We start from the raw sequence: 15,515 nt of genomic DNA, 5'->3' as shown, positions 1-15,515 counted from the left end.
AGGCTTACAGTGGGAAGGATGGGGGGGGGGGGGGGGGAACTATTTTTCTTTCTAAGTGATTTAAAAAACAAACAAAAAAAAAAACTAAAAACTTTTTTTTTATAGTTTTACTAGGGAACTTGACCAAGCTTTCAAACTGATCGGATCTATAATGCACAACACCACTTCTGTCTTGCAGTGTATTGTGCTTGTCGGTGACATACGAACAGATAACTTATTAAGAACTTGTCCAAGTGCTTTGCAAATCTAGGGCCTTTGTTAGATGCTGGCTACTATGGCAGCTCATTGGCACCTTGGAAATCTCTGTGCTACGATGTTTCTTTAACTCCCATTCACTGCTATGGGAGTTACAGGAACAATGTTAAGTAAGTCGCCTTGGCAGTTTCTGCACTCCCGGTGGGGTGGATTACACACAGATGAGGGTATTTTGATCTCAGCCATGAAAGGCTAAAATGGGAATACCTCTTTAAATGCAATGTGCATGGATTCTCACTTGCTTCAGGCTACCTGATATTTTGCTGTGGAGCACCTTATGGGATGGAGAGAATGCTTGAGTGAGAAGTCCTGCCTATATAAAAAGTACACTTTCTTTCTTATTGGGGGTCCTAAAAACCACCATAGAAAGGTAAATTTACACAAATCTTCCCTGCTCCTAACTACTGCTGTCATCTGCAAACCCGCTGACAGATGCCTTTTAAAGTGCCACAAACTTTTCAAACAACTTGTGCTTATATGATAGCAAGTGTGATAATTAGCAAAACTGCTATGTACTTCATTTGCCTAAAAAGATGCTTTTGTATTGAATAATCCCTTTAAAGTGTTGTCTTCCTTCCACCAAGCTTGTTGTCCACTAGCTGCTAGCTTTTGATTGACAAGGGGATGCTAGGACAGCAGAGCTGGGTGATGAGTCATCATGCTCATTGAGCTGTATGCAGAGAGGAGGTGGAAGAAGAAACACTCACACAGGGATAGCTGTAAATAGCGATAATGGTGAACTATTCTGCTGTTTATACACATGTATACTGCTAAATCTTTCTGTACGCTCCTGCATGATGAGGTTATGTCTGTGTGTATAATAGGCATTTAGAAAGCATGGTTTCTGCAGTTCTCTATGTATAGGTCTATAAAATACAGCAGAGCAGCAGCTCCTCCCTTCAGTTCTGAGAAGGATGGACAAGCACATGTACAGCCTGTACAAGGGAAAATGCAGGATATAAGTCATATAGAGGACAGAAAGAGGGTTATTCCCTGTCATCTTATTTATGGTAGCTTATTTAGAAAAGGTATCTGAAAACTCAGGCATGCTTTAAACTAGTCACCATATGCAATATAAGCTCATACCTGTTCTTCTGATGATGAATTCCTGAGTATGGCTAGCTTGTGGAGTTGATCTTCTGTATCACGCAAACATTTTAACACTTTTATATCAGTAGGTATATAAGGTGGTTGTGAACTACTTGGGACAAATGTGCATATTGTGTTCATGTTGTGAACAGCTAAGCTACGTTCTTCTTCACATGCAGACTCCAGGACAGTGTCCTATTAAGTGATAGAAAATAAAATTGTTATTTCTAATACAACTTGTACTTCGCTATAAACAAAACAACCTATTTTATGAATGAAAAATTAAACTTTGGAGTAAGACAATGTCTTGACCTCTATTTTCTGTTCATGATTATCAGATTATCTCCAACACACTTGCAGCACTGCATATGATGTGATGGAGCATGTAAGAGACCTAAGGAAGTTGGCATTGGTGGTGGAGTGGTTGTTTCACTAGACATATGTGCTTTCACACTGACACGGAAATTTTCACCAGAGTTCTCAATGACATTATTAGTTTTAATACACAGGATATTAAAGGAACATTAAACCTAGAAATGAATTATAAAAATTACCAGGAGATAATTTCACCCTCACTGTTTGACAGTCTATAAGATTTTCTCCAGGACTCTGAAGGTCTTCTAGAAATCCTGCAGACAATCTCTTGCTGATCCATCCTATTTTAAACTGTGGAATAGCTGAGGAGGTGAGGCTAAAGGCCCATTTACACAGGACGAGTGTTGGGCAAATGATGCCCGACACTCGTCCCTGTGTTTCCGCGCCCTCATACTCCTGCACAGGAGCTAGCAGAGCTGGCTCGCATACGGAGTGGCCAGCAGGGGGACGGGGCAGTGCAGGAGATTTCTCTCCTCTCGCTCCCTGGCCCCCTCCATTGAGATAACACAGTGGCCGTTTGCTACTGAATGGCTGCTGTTTAAACTGCACGATGAGTAATGAGCTTCATCGCTGATCTTTTATGCTGCATAAAAGGAGGTTCATGCTACAGCCGGTTATCCTACTGCATATAGAGTATGAGGGGGGGGGGGGGCTCCTGCTGCAGTCAGTTGTCCTATTGCACACAGAGCATGGGGAGAGGCTCCTGCTGCAGCCAGTTGTCCTACGGCACACAGAGCAGAGGGAAGAGGCTCCTGCTGCAGCCAGTTGTCCTACTGCATACAGAGCATGGGGCTGGGGGAGCTCCTGCAGCAGACAGTTGTCCTATTGCACACAGAGCAGAGGGGGGAGGCTCCTGATGCAGCAAGTTGTCCTGCTGCAGACAGAGTGGGAGGGGGTGTGTTCCTGCTGCAGCCAGTTGTCCTACTGCAGACAGAGCAAAGGGGGGAGGCTCCTGCTGCAGCCAGTTGTCCTACTGCAGACAGAGCAAAGGGGGGAGGCTCCTGCTGCAGCCAGTTGTACTACTGCAGACAAAGCAGAGAGGTGAGGCTCCTGCTGCAGCCAGTTTTCCTATAGCAGATGCAGGATGGTGAGCAGAAGGAGAGGGACATAGCTAAACTACAGGGGGCACAGAGCATATTTCTTCATATATTTCTCAATTTAAGTTGTAATATGAGACAAAATAGGATAAAGGGTAAAAGGAGGAAAATGGAGGAAATGCTGGGATATTCTCTTGTGACTTTCAATGTTTAGTGTTCCTTTAAGTTCTAAAGACCCTCATAGCTGTTGAGAATTTGGAGCTTGCTAGGATGTCAAAGAGGACAGCTGGGAAACACTAAGGCCAGTGTCACATTTATGCAGTGTTTTGTCTGCAATATGCAGTAAATAGAACCCATTGATTTCAATGGGTTTGTTCACATAAGCATATTTTGCGCACGCATTTTGTTTGCACAAAAAAAAAAATGCAGCATGCTACATTTTCCTGCATATTTGCACACAAAAATAGCAGATATTGAAGTATTTAACTTAACTGTCCATTTCAATGAATGGGAGCATGACTGTGTTTTTTTTTTTGCACACAGTAAAACACGCTTTTGCACATACAAATACCAACTGTGAAAATACACAGCATAAAGTGCTTACGCCAGTGTAACAACGGCCTAAGGGGTGAAGTTGACTTTATAAGCTCCCTGATGTTAACCTCTGTAGAAATGGCATTCATTAAATAGTTGTACAATTACAAGCATGACGGACGGGATGAATGCAACAGCAAACACGTTTAGTAGCAATAGATCTGATTGCTAGATAACAAGATGTAGGTACATAATGTCTGCCTGATCCTCACAAAAAATCACTTACAATTGATTTTAATTAAAATGTTCTTTCCATCTTAGTAGTGGCACAAAGTATTTGCACTGACAGGAACATTAGAGCACCATCACATTTTTCCAGAAAAGGGATAAACAGATAATGGAAAGTGAAATGTGCTGCAATAAAAGCCACTAACTGTCCATTGTAGCATAAAAAACTAACCAATAATGCTTCTACTATGTTATAAAATGATAGAATGTTGCTGGTATAGCAATGTGAACTGCTACATAAATGTACGGACCCATAGATCTGCCATAGGAAACATCACAGAGCGCTCAGGTATAGGTATCAAAAAAGCTAGAGGGAACCTGTCATCTTGAGTATGCTGCCGTGCATACTAGTAGGGGGAATCTGTCAATCACGGTAAGTGGGCAACAGGAGTGCCAGCTCATGAATAACCAAGTGATCTCTGACAGCACCCTGCAGGATTATAGAGTACCTTCTCCAAAACCACAAGTGATCGACCGCTGAAATCAGCATGCCTGTCACTACTTCATGCTGCCCTCCGTGAGTACAGCATAATGAAGACGGCAGGTTCGACATGTAATACACTGTCTTCATTAATTATGGTAATTCAGCGGGAAAAAGTGAAATAAAAGTATAAGTGGAAGGTCGTCGCTTTGTTTTATTTGAAAGAAGCAGAACTGAAGATCAGAGGCCTCACCATCCATTGCCAGTATACAGATTCTATATGTTTCCACTCCATGTAGGCTTCCAAGTAGGAAATCTCACATTTCAGCGCTTTTAGTAACTGGGGAAAGAAGATCAGTTATTTCCAGTAATATTAATCACATGTATTAGTACAATGCTTCTAAAATTCTACTTCTAAAAAGAGAACAGAAAGATTTAGTTTCCTATATATCTGGTAAAATACTATAGTAACAGTTTGTAAGGCTGTAAACAGACACCCCGCCATCCACCGACAATGTTGATCCAGAGGAAGGCAAAAAACAAACAAACCATGAGGTAGAAGCTAATGTACCTAATTTTAGAGAAAAAAAAAATTCCTTTCTGGCTCAAATCTGTCAAATCAGAATAATCCTCGGATCAATCACCCTGAAGTAATTAGTGATTATAACATGTAATATTGTTACACTCCAGAAAGACGTCCAGCCCCTCTTGTACTCGGTTAGTGAATTCATCATCACCACATCCTCAGGCAGAGAGTTCCATAGTCTCACTGCTCTTACAGTAAAGAAGCCTCTTCCATGTTGGTGTAGAAACCTTCTTTCCTCTAGACGTAGAGGGCGCCCCCTTGTTACAGTCACAGTCCTGGGTGTAAATAGATGATAGGAGAGATCTCTGTATTGTCCCCTGATATATTATACACAGTTATAAGGTCACCCCTCAGCCGTCCTTTTTCTAAACTAAATAACCTCAACTTTGGTAACTTCCCTGGGTATTGTAGTCCGGTCGTTCCGTTTATTACTTTAGTTGCCCGCTTTTGTACCCGCTCAAGCTCTGATATGTCCTTCTTGAGTACAGGTGCCCAAAACTGTCCACAATATTCCATGTGTGGTCTGACCAGTGACTTGTAAAGCGGAACAACAATGTTCTCGTCATGCACCCATGGACCTCTGTTGATGCACCCCATGATCTGCCTTGGCAGCAGCTGCCTGACACTGGTTGCTCTAGTTAAGCTTACAGCTAACTAAAATCCCCCAGTCCTTCTCCATGTCAGTGTTACTCAGTGGTTTCCCATGTAGTGTGTAATGGTGACATGTATTTCCCCATGCCATGTACAGAACCTTACATTTATTACTGTTAAACATCATTTACAACTTTTCTGCCCCCCAACTTATCCAAATCCATTTACAGCCGTATACTGTCCTTTTGTGTTAATTACTTTACATAGTTTTGTATCATCTGCATATAGTGATGTTTTACTGTAAAATCATTCTACAATAAGAATAATTTATACTCCTGCTGAGCCCATTTCATCCCATACTGCTACATTGCTCAATACATTTTCCCTATAGGTTTGTACTCCTTAACTGTTCGGTTCTACGCCCTGCTTATAGGCAAGAGCACACAACACAGATAGTACTACCTATCCAATATTCATCAGAAATAGATTTCTCTAATTGTCTATAGTTCAGTATTTTGTGTGAAAAAAAGATTTTCCCTAAATTTTATTCCCTAAATGTTGTGAACTCTTGCAGTGATTGGGTTATAGAGGATGATGTCCTAAATACTGTGTAAACTGCTATATATAATTAGATCTAATCTACATAAAGAGTTAAAGAGGTTAAAATAATCCCCAATCCACGGGATAAGTGTTTGATTGGCTGGGGTTTGACCTGTGAGATCCTCACCACTAGGAGAATTGGGGTCCTGGGTCCTAGTGCATGTGTGCTGCTGATTTCATTCAGAGGATGGACCCCTGTGTGTAGGAGATCATTTTAAATTCTGGTACAACCCCTTTAAGAAATGTTGTAAATGTAGACGGTGATCCCATGTTACAGCCTGTATTAGGGTATGCTCACACAAGGCAGTTTTGCCATGGATTCCAACCTATGCATTGCAAAAAGGGAGAAGTCCATGGTTAAAGCCCTCAGTATAAACTGATGGGCTGCAGATTTATAAAAAACAAAAAATAACCCACAGGTCAATTCTGCTGCGGATTACACACAGATTTCTTCCACAGAGTGTGGAAAGCGAGATTGGTTAAAAGCTCATTCATAAAGCTGCTACAGTATGAAGTCATAAAGTAGCAGTGCACCATGACATGTATACTTGCTGTGCCACCAATCCTCATACTGTTACGTTCGTGTGGGCAAACAAACAAACAAACATTGGACCCACATGAACGTGATGCAAAAGAGAGGGAATTGGAACAACGGACATACCGACAGACTGAGGCTGCATTCCCACGAACGTATATCGGCTCGGTTTTCACGCCGAGCCTATATACGTTGTCCTCATCTGCAGGGGGGGGGGGAGGATAGAAGAGCCAGGAGCAGGAACTGAGCTCCCGCCCCCTCTCTGCCTCCTCTCCGCCCCTCTGCACTATTTGCAATGGGGAGAGGTGGGGCGGGGCTAATTTGCGGAACTTAGCCCCGCCCCTGCCCCACCTCCTCTCATTGCAAATAGTGCAGAGGGGCGGAGAGGAGGCAGAGAGGGGGCGGGAGCTCAGTTCCTGCTCCTGGCTCTTCCATCCTCCCCCCCCCCCTTGCACACGAGAACAACGTATATCGGCTCAGCGTGAAAACCGAGCCGATATACGTTCGTGTGAATGCACCCTGAGGAAAATGACAGAACTGACATACAAGACACGGAAGGGGAAACTGACCGTGTGCTGAAGGGAAGATGGCGAGACCCTACCTAACAAGCAGAGCGATCGCCTCAATAAAGGCAGCCCCACGCTGGAACCTCGGCCCTGGCTCTCCCAGAATAGGTGATACACGGAACCAGGACAAGTACAGACAAACCTAATGCGCAAACACACTTAACACACAACCTCGCACGCTAAAGCAGATGATAACGCTGAATATAAAGACGAGGTGTTAGTTCATATATTGGCCAATGAACTTAAGCTGCAAGGCCGCGATAAAGGCTCCTCGTGTCTTGCAGTCCCTACTCTAGCAAGACGCACCCAGTCAGCACAGGACACCAAACACCCAGAAAGCTGACCAGGCACTACACACACAGCAAGCTGCCAGCTGACCAAAACACTACACACACAGCAAGCTGACATGACACAAACACAGGTAGACAAGACTGAGGAAATACAGCTTCCTCTTGCAGAGGGGCTGGGGTATATATCTACCCCCAAACCCAGAGGGATTGGCTGACCAGAACCACCACACCGAGCCAGCTTAATTAACTCTCGCCTGTGCAGATGTGCTCCTGGAACCCAGAGTACTATAAGTCCCAGAAGCACAACCTAACACATACTCTATCTTGGTGTGTATGCGTATGTAATACATGCAAAGATAGTGAAGGCCTAATTTTTTTGCATGTAAAAAAAAAAACAAAACAAGTGTGAGTTGCCCAATATAAATCAATGGAATATTGGCATTGCGCGCTGCAAGAGTGAAAATAGCGCATGCGGTGCACACTTTTGTGAGAGAGGCCTTATGGTGCAGATTTTTCACACACAAAACTGTTGTGCTAAATCTGCAAATATCTGTCCCATGTAAATATACCCTACCAGCCCAGAGCTGCATTCACAATTCTGCTGGCTCCCATTACAAACAGCTGATAAACTGATTTTTAGACACTTTAGAAAGAGCCTTGATGAAATGTTATATTGCATTGGAACAGTTTGTTTTTCCTACTTTGGAATACTGTACAGTGTCAGGTGTAATGCAGGTATTTCCCAGAATGCCGATCACTAGAACAAGCAATTCTGTGAGGCCTTACAGAACTGTGAATACAGCTCTGGGCTACAACACATTCTGTTAAAAAAATAAGTAAAGCACAGTAGCTGAACCTTTATTAATGTGAAAAAAAAAATTCTGTGTGTAAACTGCAGTTTTCAAGATGGCCGCTATTTTTTAACTACCTAATGCATACTTTATACCGCTCTCTGATTGGACCGTACTGATCACGTGAGCAGTGCTGGCCAACCAGAGAGCAAGTTTAGTGCATTGGAAGTCAAACATTACCAATGCACGGTGGGGTTTAGGTTGTCTGAACCTTGTGTCAGCGGCCTTGGATGATCCAGAACCGCCAAATTAGAGGGACATCAGCACAGAAGCCTAATAGCAGGTAATATAACTACCCCCTCGGGTCCTAGGACAAAATTTTGTCCTGGAATCAAAGGTCACTAAGTCCAAATTTGTTGACTGCCCACTAACAATTGCTAATTTTGTATAAGATCTTCCCTTCCAAGTCTATAATTTTTGCTTTGGGTTTGCTCCCTGTAGTCCAATACTTCCCATGTAAGAAAAATTTACTGTGTCCAAGTATCCGTTTTTACAGGAAAACAAACAAAAAAATAAAAATAAAAAATTTTCAAATCAGCTTTAATTAAAGGGTTTGTGCCATTTTCCAAAATTATCCCCAGATTGGAGTTTCAGACTCTTAAGGCCCATGTAGACACAACGATTATCGCTCAAAATATGCTCAAAAGCCATCAATAAGTCTAAACGCCTGCCCATTGTGCACTTTTCTAGAAATGAGCAATGACTCTTAACAGCGGAGCAGGCTGATATCTCAGCCGGCAGCGCTGATAAGATTCTCTTAGCTGGTATCCCGCTGGCAGTTCTCAGCGGGACACCAGCTGAAAGCATGGAGAACAAAACAGCTGCATTGTTCTCGTAGAGATCGAGGTTGTATCCCGCTCCGCCTGCATTAACTCTCTAGTAGCTACTTAGCTACTTAGAGTTATGCAAAAATGATCGCTGAAAACGGTCACTCAAACTGTCGTTTGAGCGATTTTTGAGCAACTATCTTTCAGTGTAAATGGCCCTTACTGATCATAAAGTTATTCCCTAACCACAGAATATTAAAAAACTTTATGATCGGTGGGGGGGTCTCACTGCTGGGAAACAAACTGATACAGAGAATAGGGGTTCAGAAGATCCCCGCATAAATTGCGCAGTGGTTGCAGATTTGTGCCGCCTCTTCATTCATTTCAATAGAAGCGCTGGAGATTTCTGAGTGCTTGTACTCAGCAATTTCCAACACTCCCATTGATAGGAATGGAGTGGTGATGTGCATGCGCAACGTGCACTCCATTCATGTGGGGACCTTTTGGGACCCCTGTTCCTTGGGATTGAAGGGTGTCCCACCAATAATAAAGTATTAAACTAAAGTAGTAACTTTATAACTTGGCACAACCACTTTAGAGGAGTCAGTATACATATTGATGGCCTATAGTCTGAATATACCATCAATGGCTGGTTGGTGGGTGCTCAACTAATCTGACCTCCACCGATCACTAGAGTGAAGTGGTAATAATGCTAAGAAAAAGCTGTGTTCTTAGGCTTGTTTTGGAGGCAGTATGGTTGGCCAACAACTGCAATGGGTCTACATAAAGCGTCTCGAGAAAACTGGGCAAAATTAACTGGTTGATGAAGCGGATAGCGCTTTCTAGTGATTGTTAGCAGCCATAACGGTCAGACACCTATTAGATAAACATTTATAGCAATTCCTATCAATGTCTCCTCTACAACAACCCCTTTAATAGGTGACAGCAGCTGATTGTCATTCAGAAAGTTTTAGTTCCCATATGGTTATTAGGGGAGTTTGTCCACTGCATCGCCAATGTATTGTCCGAGTCCTGGGGCATGCATTAGAGAACAAGATTTTTTTTATTTTTATCTGTCCCATTAGCTTTTTTCGAGAGGGACAATGCAGGGTTACTCGTTCTGCTCTCGTTATTTGCTCTTGGCAGCACTTATAAATCCATTACTTTCCCTCTCTTACATAATGATTTGTTGAATTGGCTTAGCTGGTCAATCTATATTGCGTTATCACATTGTTAGTACAACATATTATTTTACTTACCTTATCACACTTTTTAGGTTGTCGAACAAGCTCCGTTTCCATGATAGAAAAATGACTAGCGGTTTTGTCAATGTGACAACCTTGAGAATAAGAATGGATCTAGAGTACACGATTACGAAAAAAAATAGTTGTGGTCATAATCTGTTCTTGTAAGCAATCCATTATGCATCTTAAAGTGTCATTATAAATGCATGCTGTAATTAGCAATCTATACCTGGCAGAGTATTTGATCGGCGCAGCATATTCTTTGACCAAGAAGTCAGAGGTTATATTGGTTTTACAAGCTTCTTGCTTATTTTATATGACATGTAAAGTAAGTTGCCATACTTAAAATTCATCTGAACAATAGATAATCAAAAAGATTAAAGTGCTCTGCTGGACAGAAGAAGCTATATTTATTCGGAGTCCGACAGACAAAAAAAAAGCCATTTACACATGAGTTTTGACTCTCCCCGGATGCCGCAAGCCAGAATTTATAGCTGCTCCAGTTCTCCCGCGGCTTATATGCCACTTCAAAGCACTTCTCCATTTATACGCATGAACAGCTGTTTTCAGCTGATAGTCTGCAACTAAAATAGGTTAAAATCACCATCTTTGGAGTTGCTTTAAGGAACATATTAGGGACCAACATTATTAGTGCTTCCATACTAAAGTTATCATTTGAAAAGCTCATTTGGCAGTAGGAGTATCCCAGATTTATCCTGAAGAATTGCTGGGAATTTCAAATCCTACATAGTTCACCTGCAGATCTGTTGGTCTCAAGTTTGGTCAGCAAGTTTATTACAGATCGCAGTTTATTCTAAGATGCTTAACCCTTTCCAATCCAATTTGTATCCTGGTTTTCCTAGGGGGCTTACTCTTTTTCTGCCATTGTACCACAGCGCTATCTGCTGGCTAAAGCCACTACTGCATGAGGTGACACATTGGATAGGCTCCAACAGCAGAGATGCTGGCAATATACAGTAAGAGAACCCCGACGGACGTCTTCCAACATTGGAGCTGTACAGCCTTAAATCATAATGTCTTCAAAGGTCAAACAGTGGATTAGAAAGGGTTAAAAGCAACACTCTAGGCTGGGCCACTAGCCCGCCTCCGATCCTGACACCACAGTCTTTGGAAGAGGTCAAGAAATGAAAGCGGTGTTGCTACTTGCAACAAAGTCAGATTTTCTTTTACATAGCGCTCATAAATCTGAAATCATAGTGTTCTTTTTGTAATAGCGAATACTTATTACAGAAGGCTATGTGCAAATCAGATCAATTATTGAAACGCAAGAGGCCTTTGCTGAAAGGCACCCAGGTACAAAACCGCCTGCTTAACATTGCATTCAGAGGCTGGTTCAGAAATGGTGGCAAAGTGGGTCTATCGCAAGCATCATGCGACTCATCCGTGACATTCAGCAGTGCATTGTAAATAGCCCTTAAAAAGCAATGTGAAGACTGTCCCAGCAAGTTGGTGTAACACATTTAAGATGTTGGCGAGTGCTGAAATCTATGAACCTAAAACTATACCGAATAGCGTGCGTACAGGAACTAAGTAAGCCCGACAAAATTAAATTTGTAAATTACGGTATGTGGTTGCTGACTAGGATTGTTAGAGGACTTTTGGACTCATCGCTGTACTTTATGATGGACTAAGTGTGGTCTCATTTATCAGGTCACATGAATTCATGGAAGATGAGGTACTGGTTTACTGATAATCCCCAGCGGACTTCCAAAACACCTCCGTGTGACCAGAAATTTGGAATGCACTGTCAGCAACATTATTAGTGGGTCCAATTTTTTACGAATCAGCTGTAAATACAGTGCTTCATCTGGACATGTTTGAACAGTTTAATGACCAACTAATACCAGAAGAATTAATGTACTGCTTTTTCCAACAAGATGGGCAACATGGCACGCCTTCTGCGACTCACTGGCATGATTTCATGAGCCGTTTACAGAAGAGCGAACTGTGAGCAAGTGGTTAAAGCTGCCACGTTCCCCAGACTTATTCTTATGCGATTTTTATTTAGGGAAATTGAAATTTGTACGCCAATAATCCACATACCCTGGATGAACTAAATGAAAACATCACGAACACGATCAACACACATTGAAGAGCTAAAGTCAGCATCAGCCAAGATGTTACAACTAGAGATGAGTGAGCGTACTCATCCGAGCTTGATGCTCGTTCGAGTATTAGGGTGTTCGAGATGCTCGTTACTCGAGACGAGCACCACGCGATGTTCGAGTTACTTTCACTTTTATCTCTGAGACGTTAGCGCGCTTTTCTGGCCAATAGAAAGACATGGAAGGCATTACAACTTCCTCCTGTGACATTCCAGCCCTATACCACCCCCCTGCAGTGAGTGGCTGGGGAGATCAGTTGACACCTGAGTATTAAAATCGGCCCCTCCCGCGGCTCACCACAGATGCATTCTGACAGAGATCAGGGACAGTGCTGCTGATGGTGGAGCTGCTATAGGGAGAGTGTTAAGTGTTATTTTAGTCTTCAAGAACCCCAACAGTCCTTCTTAGAGCCACATCTGACCGTGTGCAGTACTGTTGAGGCTGCTTTTAGCAGTGTTGCACAACTTTTTTTTTTTGTATATCGGGCGTGCAGACCATTGCGTCCTCAGTCTGCAGTCATTGTACAGAGTATAGAGGCAGTACTGGTGAGGCAGGGAAAGAGGGAAAGGTAAAAGAGATATACTGTCTATATAGGCAGTGGGCTTTTTCAAAAAAATTGGGGAAAAATACTATCTTTGGGCTGCCTGTGACAGTCTTCAGTGTACTGTGTGTCTGCTGGGGGTAGTAGTCCTAATTAATACGCAGCTAAGCGTTACAGCAGGCGTATGCAAAATAGTTTCCTGGCTCTGCTGTGCCCGTTACATCACCGCCATCATAGCGCCAGAGGGAAAGAGTATACAATATATACGCTGCATACAGTATCTGTCTGGTGTTTCAGCTCACCATTTAAACAAATTGAAGCAAAATACTTAAGGCGTACCACTGCCCTTTGGCGACTTGACTGCTTCTGCGCAGTGAATTCCACTAGCTCAGTCCTACGCACCTACGTCTCACTACAGGCGTGCGCAAAATTGTTTCCTGGCTCTGCTGTGCGTTCCGTAAGCAAAGTCAGCCTCCAACCACAGGCGAATAAGCGGCACATTTAATTACAGCGTTTCTGTTTCTGCTCCACTCGTAATACACCATGCTGAGGGGTAGGGGTAGGCCTAGAGGACGTGGACACGGGCGAGGACGCGGAGGCCCAAGTCAGGGTGTGGGCACAGGCCGAGCTCCTGATCCAGGTGTATCACAGCCGACTGCTGCGGGATTAGGGGAGAGGCAAGTTTCAGGGGTCCCCAGATTCATCTCACAATTAATGGGTCCACGCGGTAGACCTTTATTAGAAAATGAGCAGTGTGAGCAGGTCCTGTCATGGATGGCAGAAAGTGCATCCAGCAATCTATCTACCACCCAGACTTCTACGCCGTCCACTGCTGCAACTTTGAATCCTCTGGCTGCTGCTCCTCCTTCCTCCCAGCCTCCTCACTCCATTACAATGACACATTCTGAGGAGCAGGCAGACTCCCAGGAACTGTTCTCGGGCCCCTGCCCAGAATGGGCAGCAATGGTTCCTCTCCCACAGGAGGAGTTTGTCGTGACCGATGCCCAACCTTTGGAAAATTCCCGGGGTTCGGGGGATGAGGCTGGGGACTTCCGGCAACTGTCTCAAGAGCTTTCAGTGGGTGAGGAGGACGATGACGATGAGACACAGTTGTCTATCAGTGAGGTAGTAGTAAGGGCAGTAAGTCCGAGGGAGGAGCGCACAGAGGATTTGGAGGAAGAGCAGCTGGATGATGAGGTGACTGACCCCACCTGCTTTGCTAAGCCTACTGAGGACAGGTCTTCAGAGGGGGAGGCAAGTGCAGCAGCTGGGCAGGTTGGAAGAGGCAGTGCGGTGGCCAGGGGTAGAGGCAGAGCCAGACCGAATAATCCACCAACTGTTTCCCAAAGCGCCCCCTCGCGCCATGCCACCCTGCAGAGGCCAAGGTGCTCAAAGGTATGGCAGTTTTTCACTGAGAGTGCAGACGACCGACGAACTGTGGTGTGCAAGGTTTGTCGCGCCAAGATCAGCCGGGGAGCCACCACCACCAGCATGCGCAGGCATATGATGGCCAAGCACCCCACAAGGTGGGACGAAGGCCGTTCACCGCCTCCGGTTCGCACCACTGCCTCTCCCCCTGTGCCCCAACCTGCCACTGAGATCCAACCCCCCTCTCAGGCACGACCGTCTCCCGGCCTGCACCCACACCCTCACCTCCGCTGTCCTCGGCCCCATCTAGCAATGTCTCTCAGCGCAGTGTCCAGCCGTCGCTAGCGCAACTGATTCAGCGCAAGCGCAAGTACGCCGCCACGCACCCGCACGCTCAAGCGTTAAACGTGCACATAGCCAAATTGATCAGCCTGGAGATGCTGCCGTATAGGCTTATGGAAACAGAGGCTTTCAAAAACATGATGGCGGCGGCCCCGCGCTACTCGGTTCCCAGTTGCCACTACTTTTCCCGATGTGCCGTCCCAGCCCTGCACGATCACGTCTCCCGCAACATTGTACGCGCCCTCACCAACGCGGTTACTGCCAAGGTCCACTTAACAACGGACACGTGGACAAGCACAGGCGGGCAGGGCCACTATATCTCCCTGACAGCACATTGGGTGAATTTAGTGGAGGCTGGGACCGAGTCAGAGCCTGGGACCGCTCACGTCCTACCCACCCCCAGAATTGCGGGCCCCAGCTCAGTGGTGCTATCTGCGGCGGTGTATGCTTCCTCCACTAAATCACCCTCCTCTTCCTACGCAACCTCTGTCTCGCAATCAAGATGTGTCAGCAGCAGCACGTAGCCAGCAGTCGGTGTCGCGCGGCGTGGCAGCACAGCGGTGGGCAAGCGTCAGCAGGCTGTGCTAAAAACTACTCAGCTTAGGAGAGAAGAGGCACACGGCCCACGAACTGCTGCAGGGTCTGACAGAGCAGACCGACCGCTGGCTTTCGCCGCTGAGCCTCCAACCGGGCATGGTCGTGTGTGACAACGGCCGTAACCTGGTGGCGGCTCTGCAGCTCGGCAGCCTCACGCACGTGCCATGCCTGGCCCACGTCTTTAATTTGGTGGTTCAGCGCTTTCTGAAAAGCTACCCATGCTTGTCAGACCTTCTCGGAAAGGTGCGCCGGCTCAGCGCACATTTCCGCAAGTCCAAGACGGACGCTGCCACCCTGCGGACCCTGCAACATCGGTTTAATCTGCCAGTGCACCGACTGCTGTGCGACGTGCCCACACGGTGGAACTCTACGCTCCACATGTTGGCCAGGCTCTATGAGCAGCGTAGAGCTATAGTGGAATACCAACTCCAACAATTCTTTACAGAAGAGTAGGCCTGGTTGGCAGACATCTGCCAGGTCCTTGGAAACTTTGAGGCGTCTACCCAGATGGT

The 15,515-nt window shown here is 45.1% G+C and overlaps 1 protein-coding gene across 2 annotated transcripts in view; it reads right to left on the bottom strand.

The window, feature by feature from the left end:
* The window catches only part of TEDC1 (tubulin epsilon and delta complex 1), a 74,365-nt gene that overhangs the window by 3,896 nt on the left and 54,954 nt on the right, over positions 1-15,515 (bottom strand). The window contains exons 5-7 of one of the 2 annotated variants that reach the window (XM_066608604.1): positions 10,045-10,143; positions 4,253-4,339; positions 1,342-1,539 (exon numbers count right to left, since the gene is read on the bottom strand). In XM_066608604.1, coding sequence (XP_066464701.1) covers positions 1,342-1,539; positions 4,253-4,339; positions 10,045-10,143 — 384 coding nt within the window. The remainder of the gene's footprint in view (positions 1-1,341; positions 1,540-4,252; positions 4,340-10,044; positions 10,144-15,515) is intronic. The other variant, XM_066608605.1, reaches the window with a different exon arrangement.

This window comes from Eleutherodactylus coqui, chromosome 6, assembly GCF_035609145.1.
Source record: "Eleutherodactylus coqui strain aEleCoq1 chromosome 6, aEleCoq1.hap1, whole genome shotgun sequence".
Taxonomy (NCBI): domain Eukaryota; kingdom Metazoa; phylum Chordata; class Amphibia; order Anura; family Eleutherodactylidae; genus Eleutherodactylus; species Eleutherodactylus coqui.
Note: the sequence above shows the minus strand (reverse complement) of the source record. Positions and strands in the feature narration are given on the sequence as shown.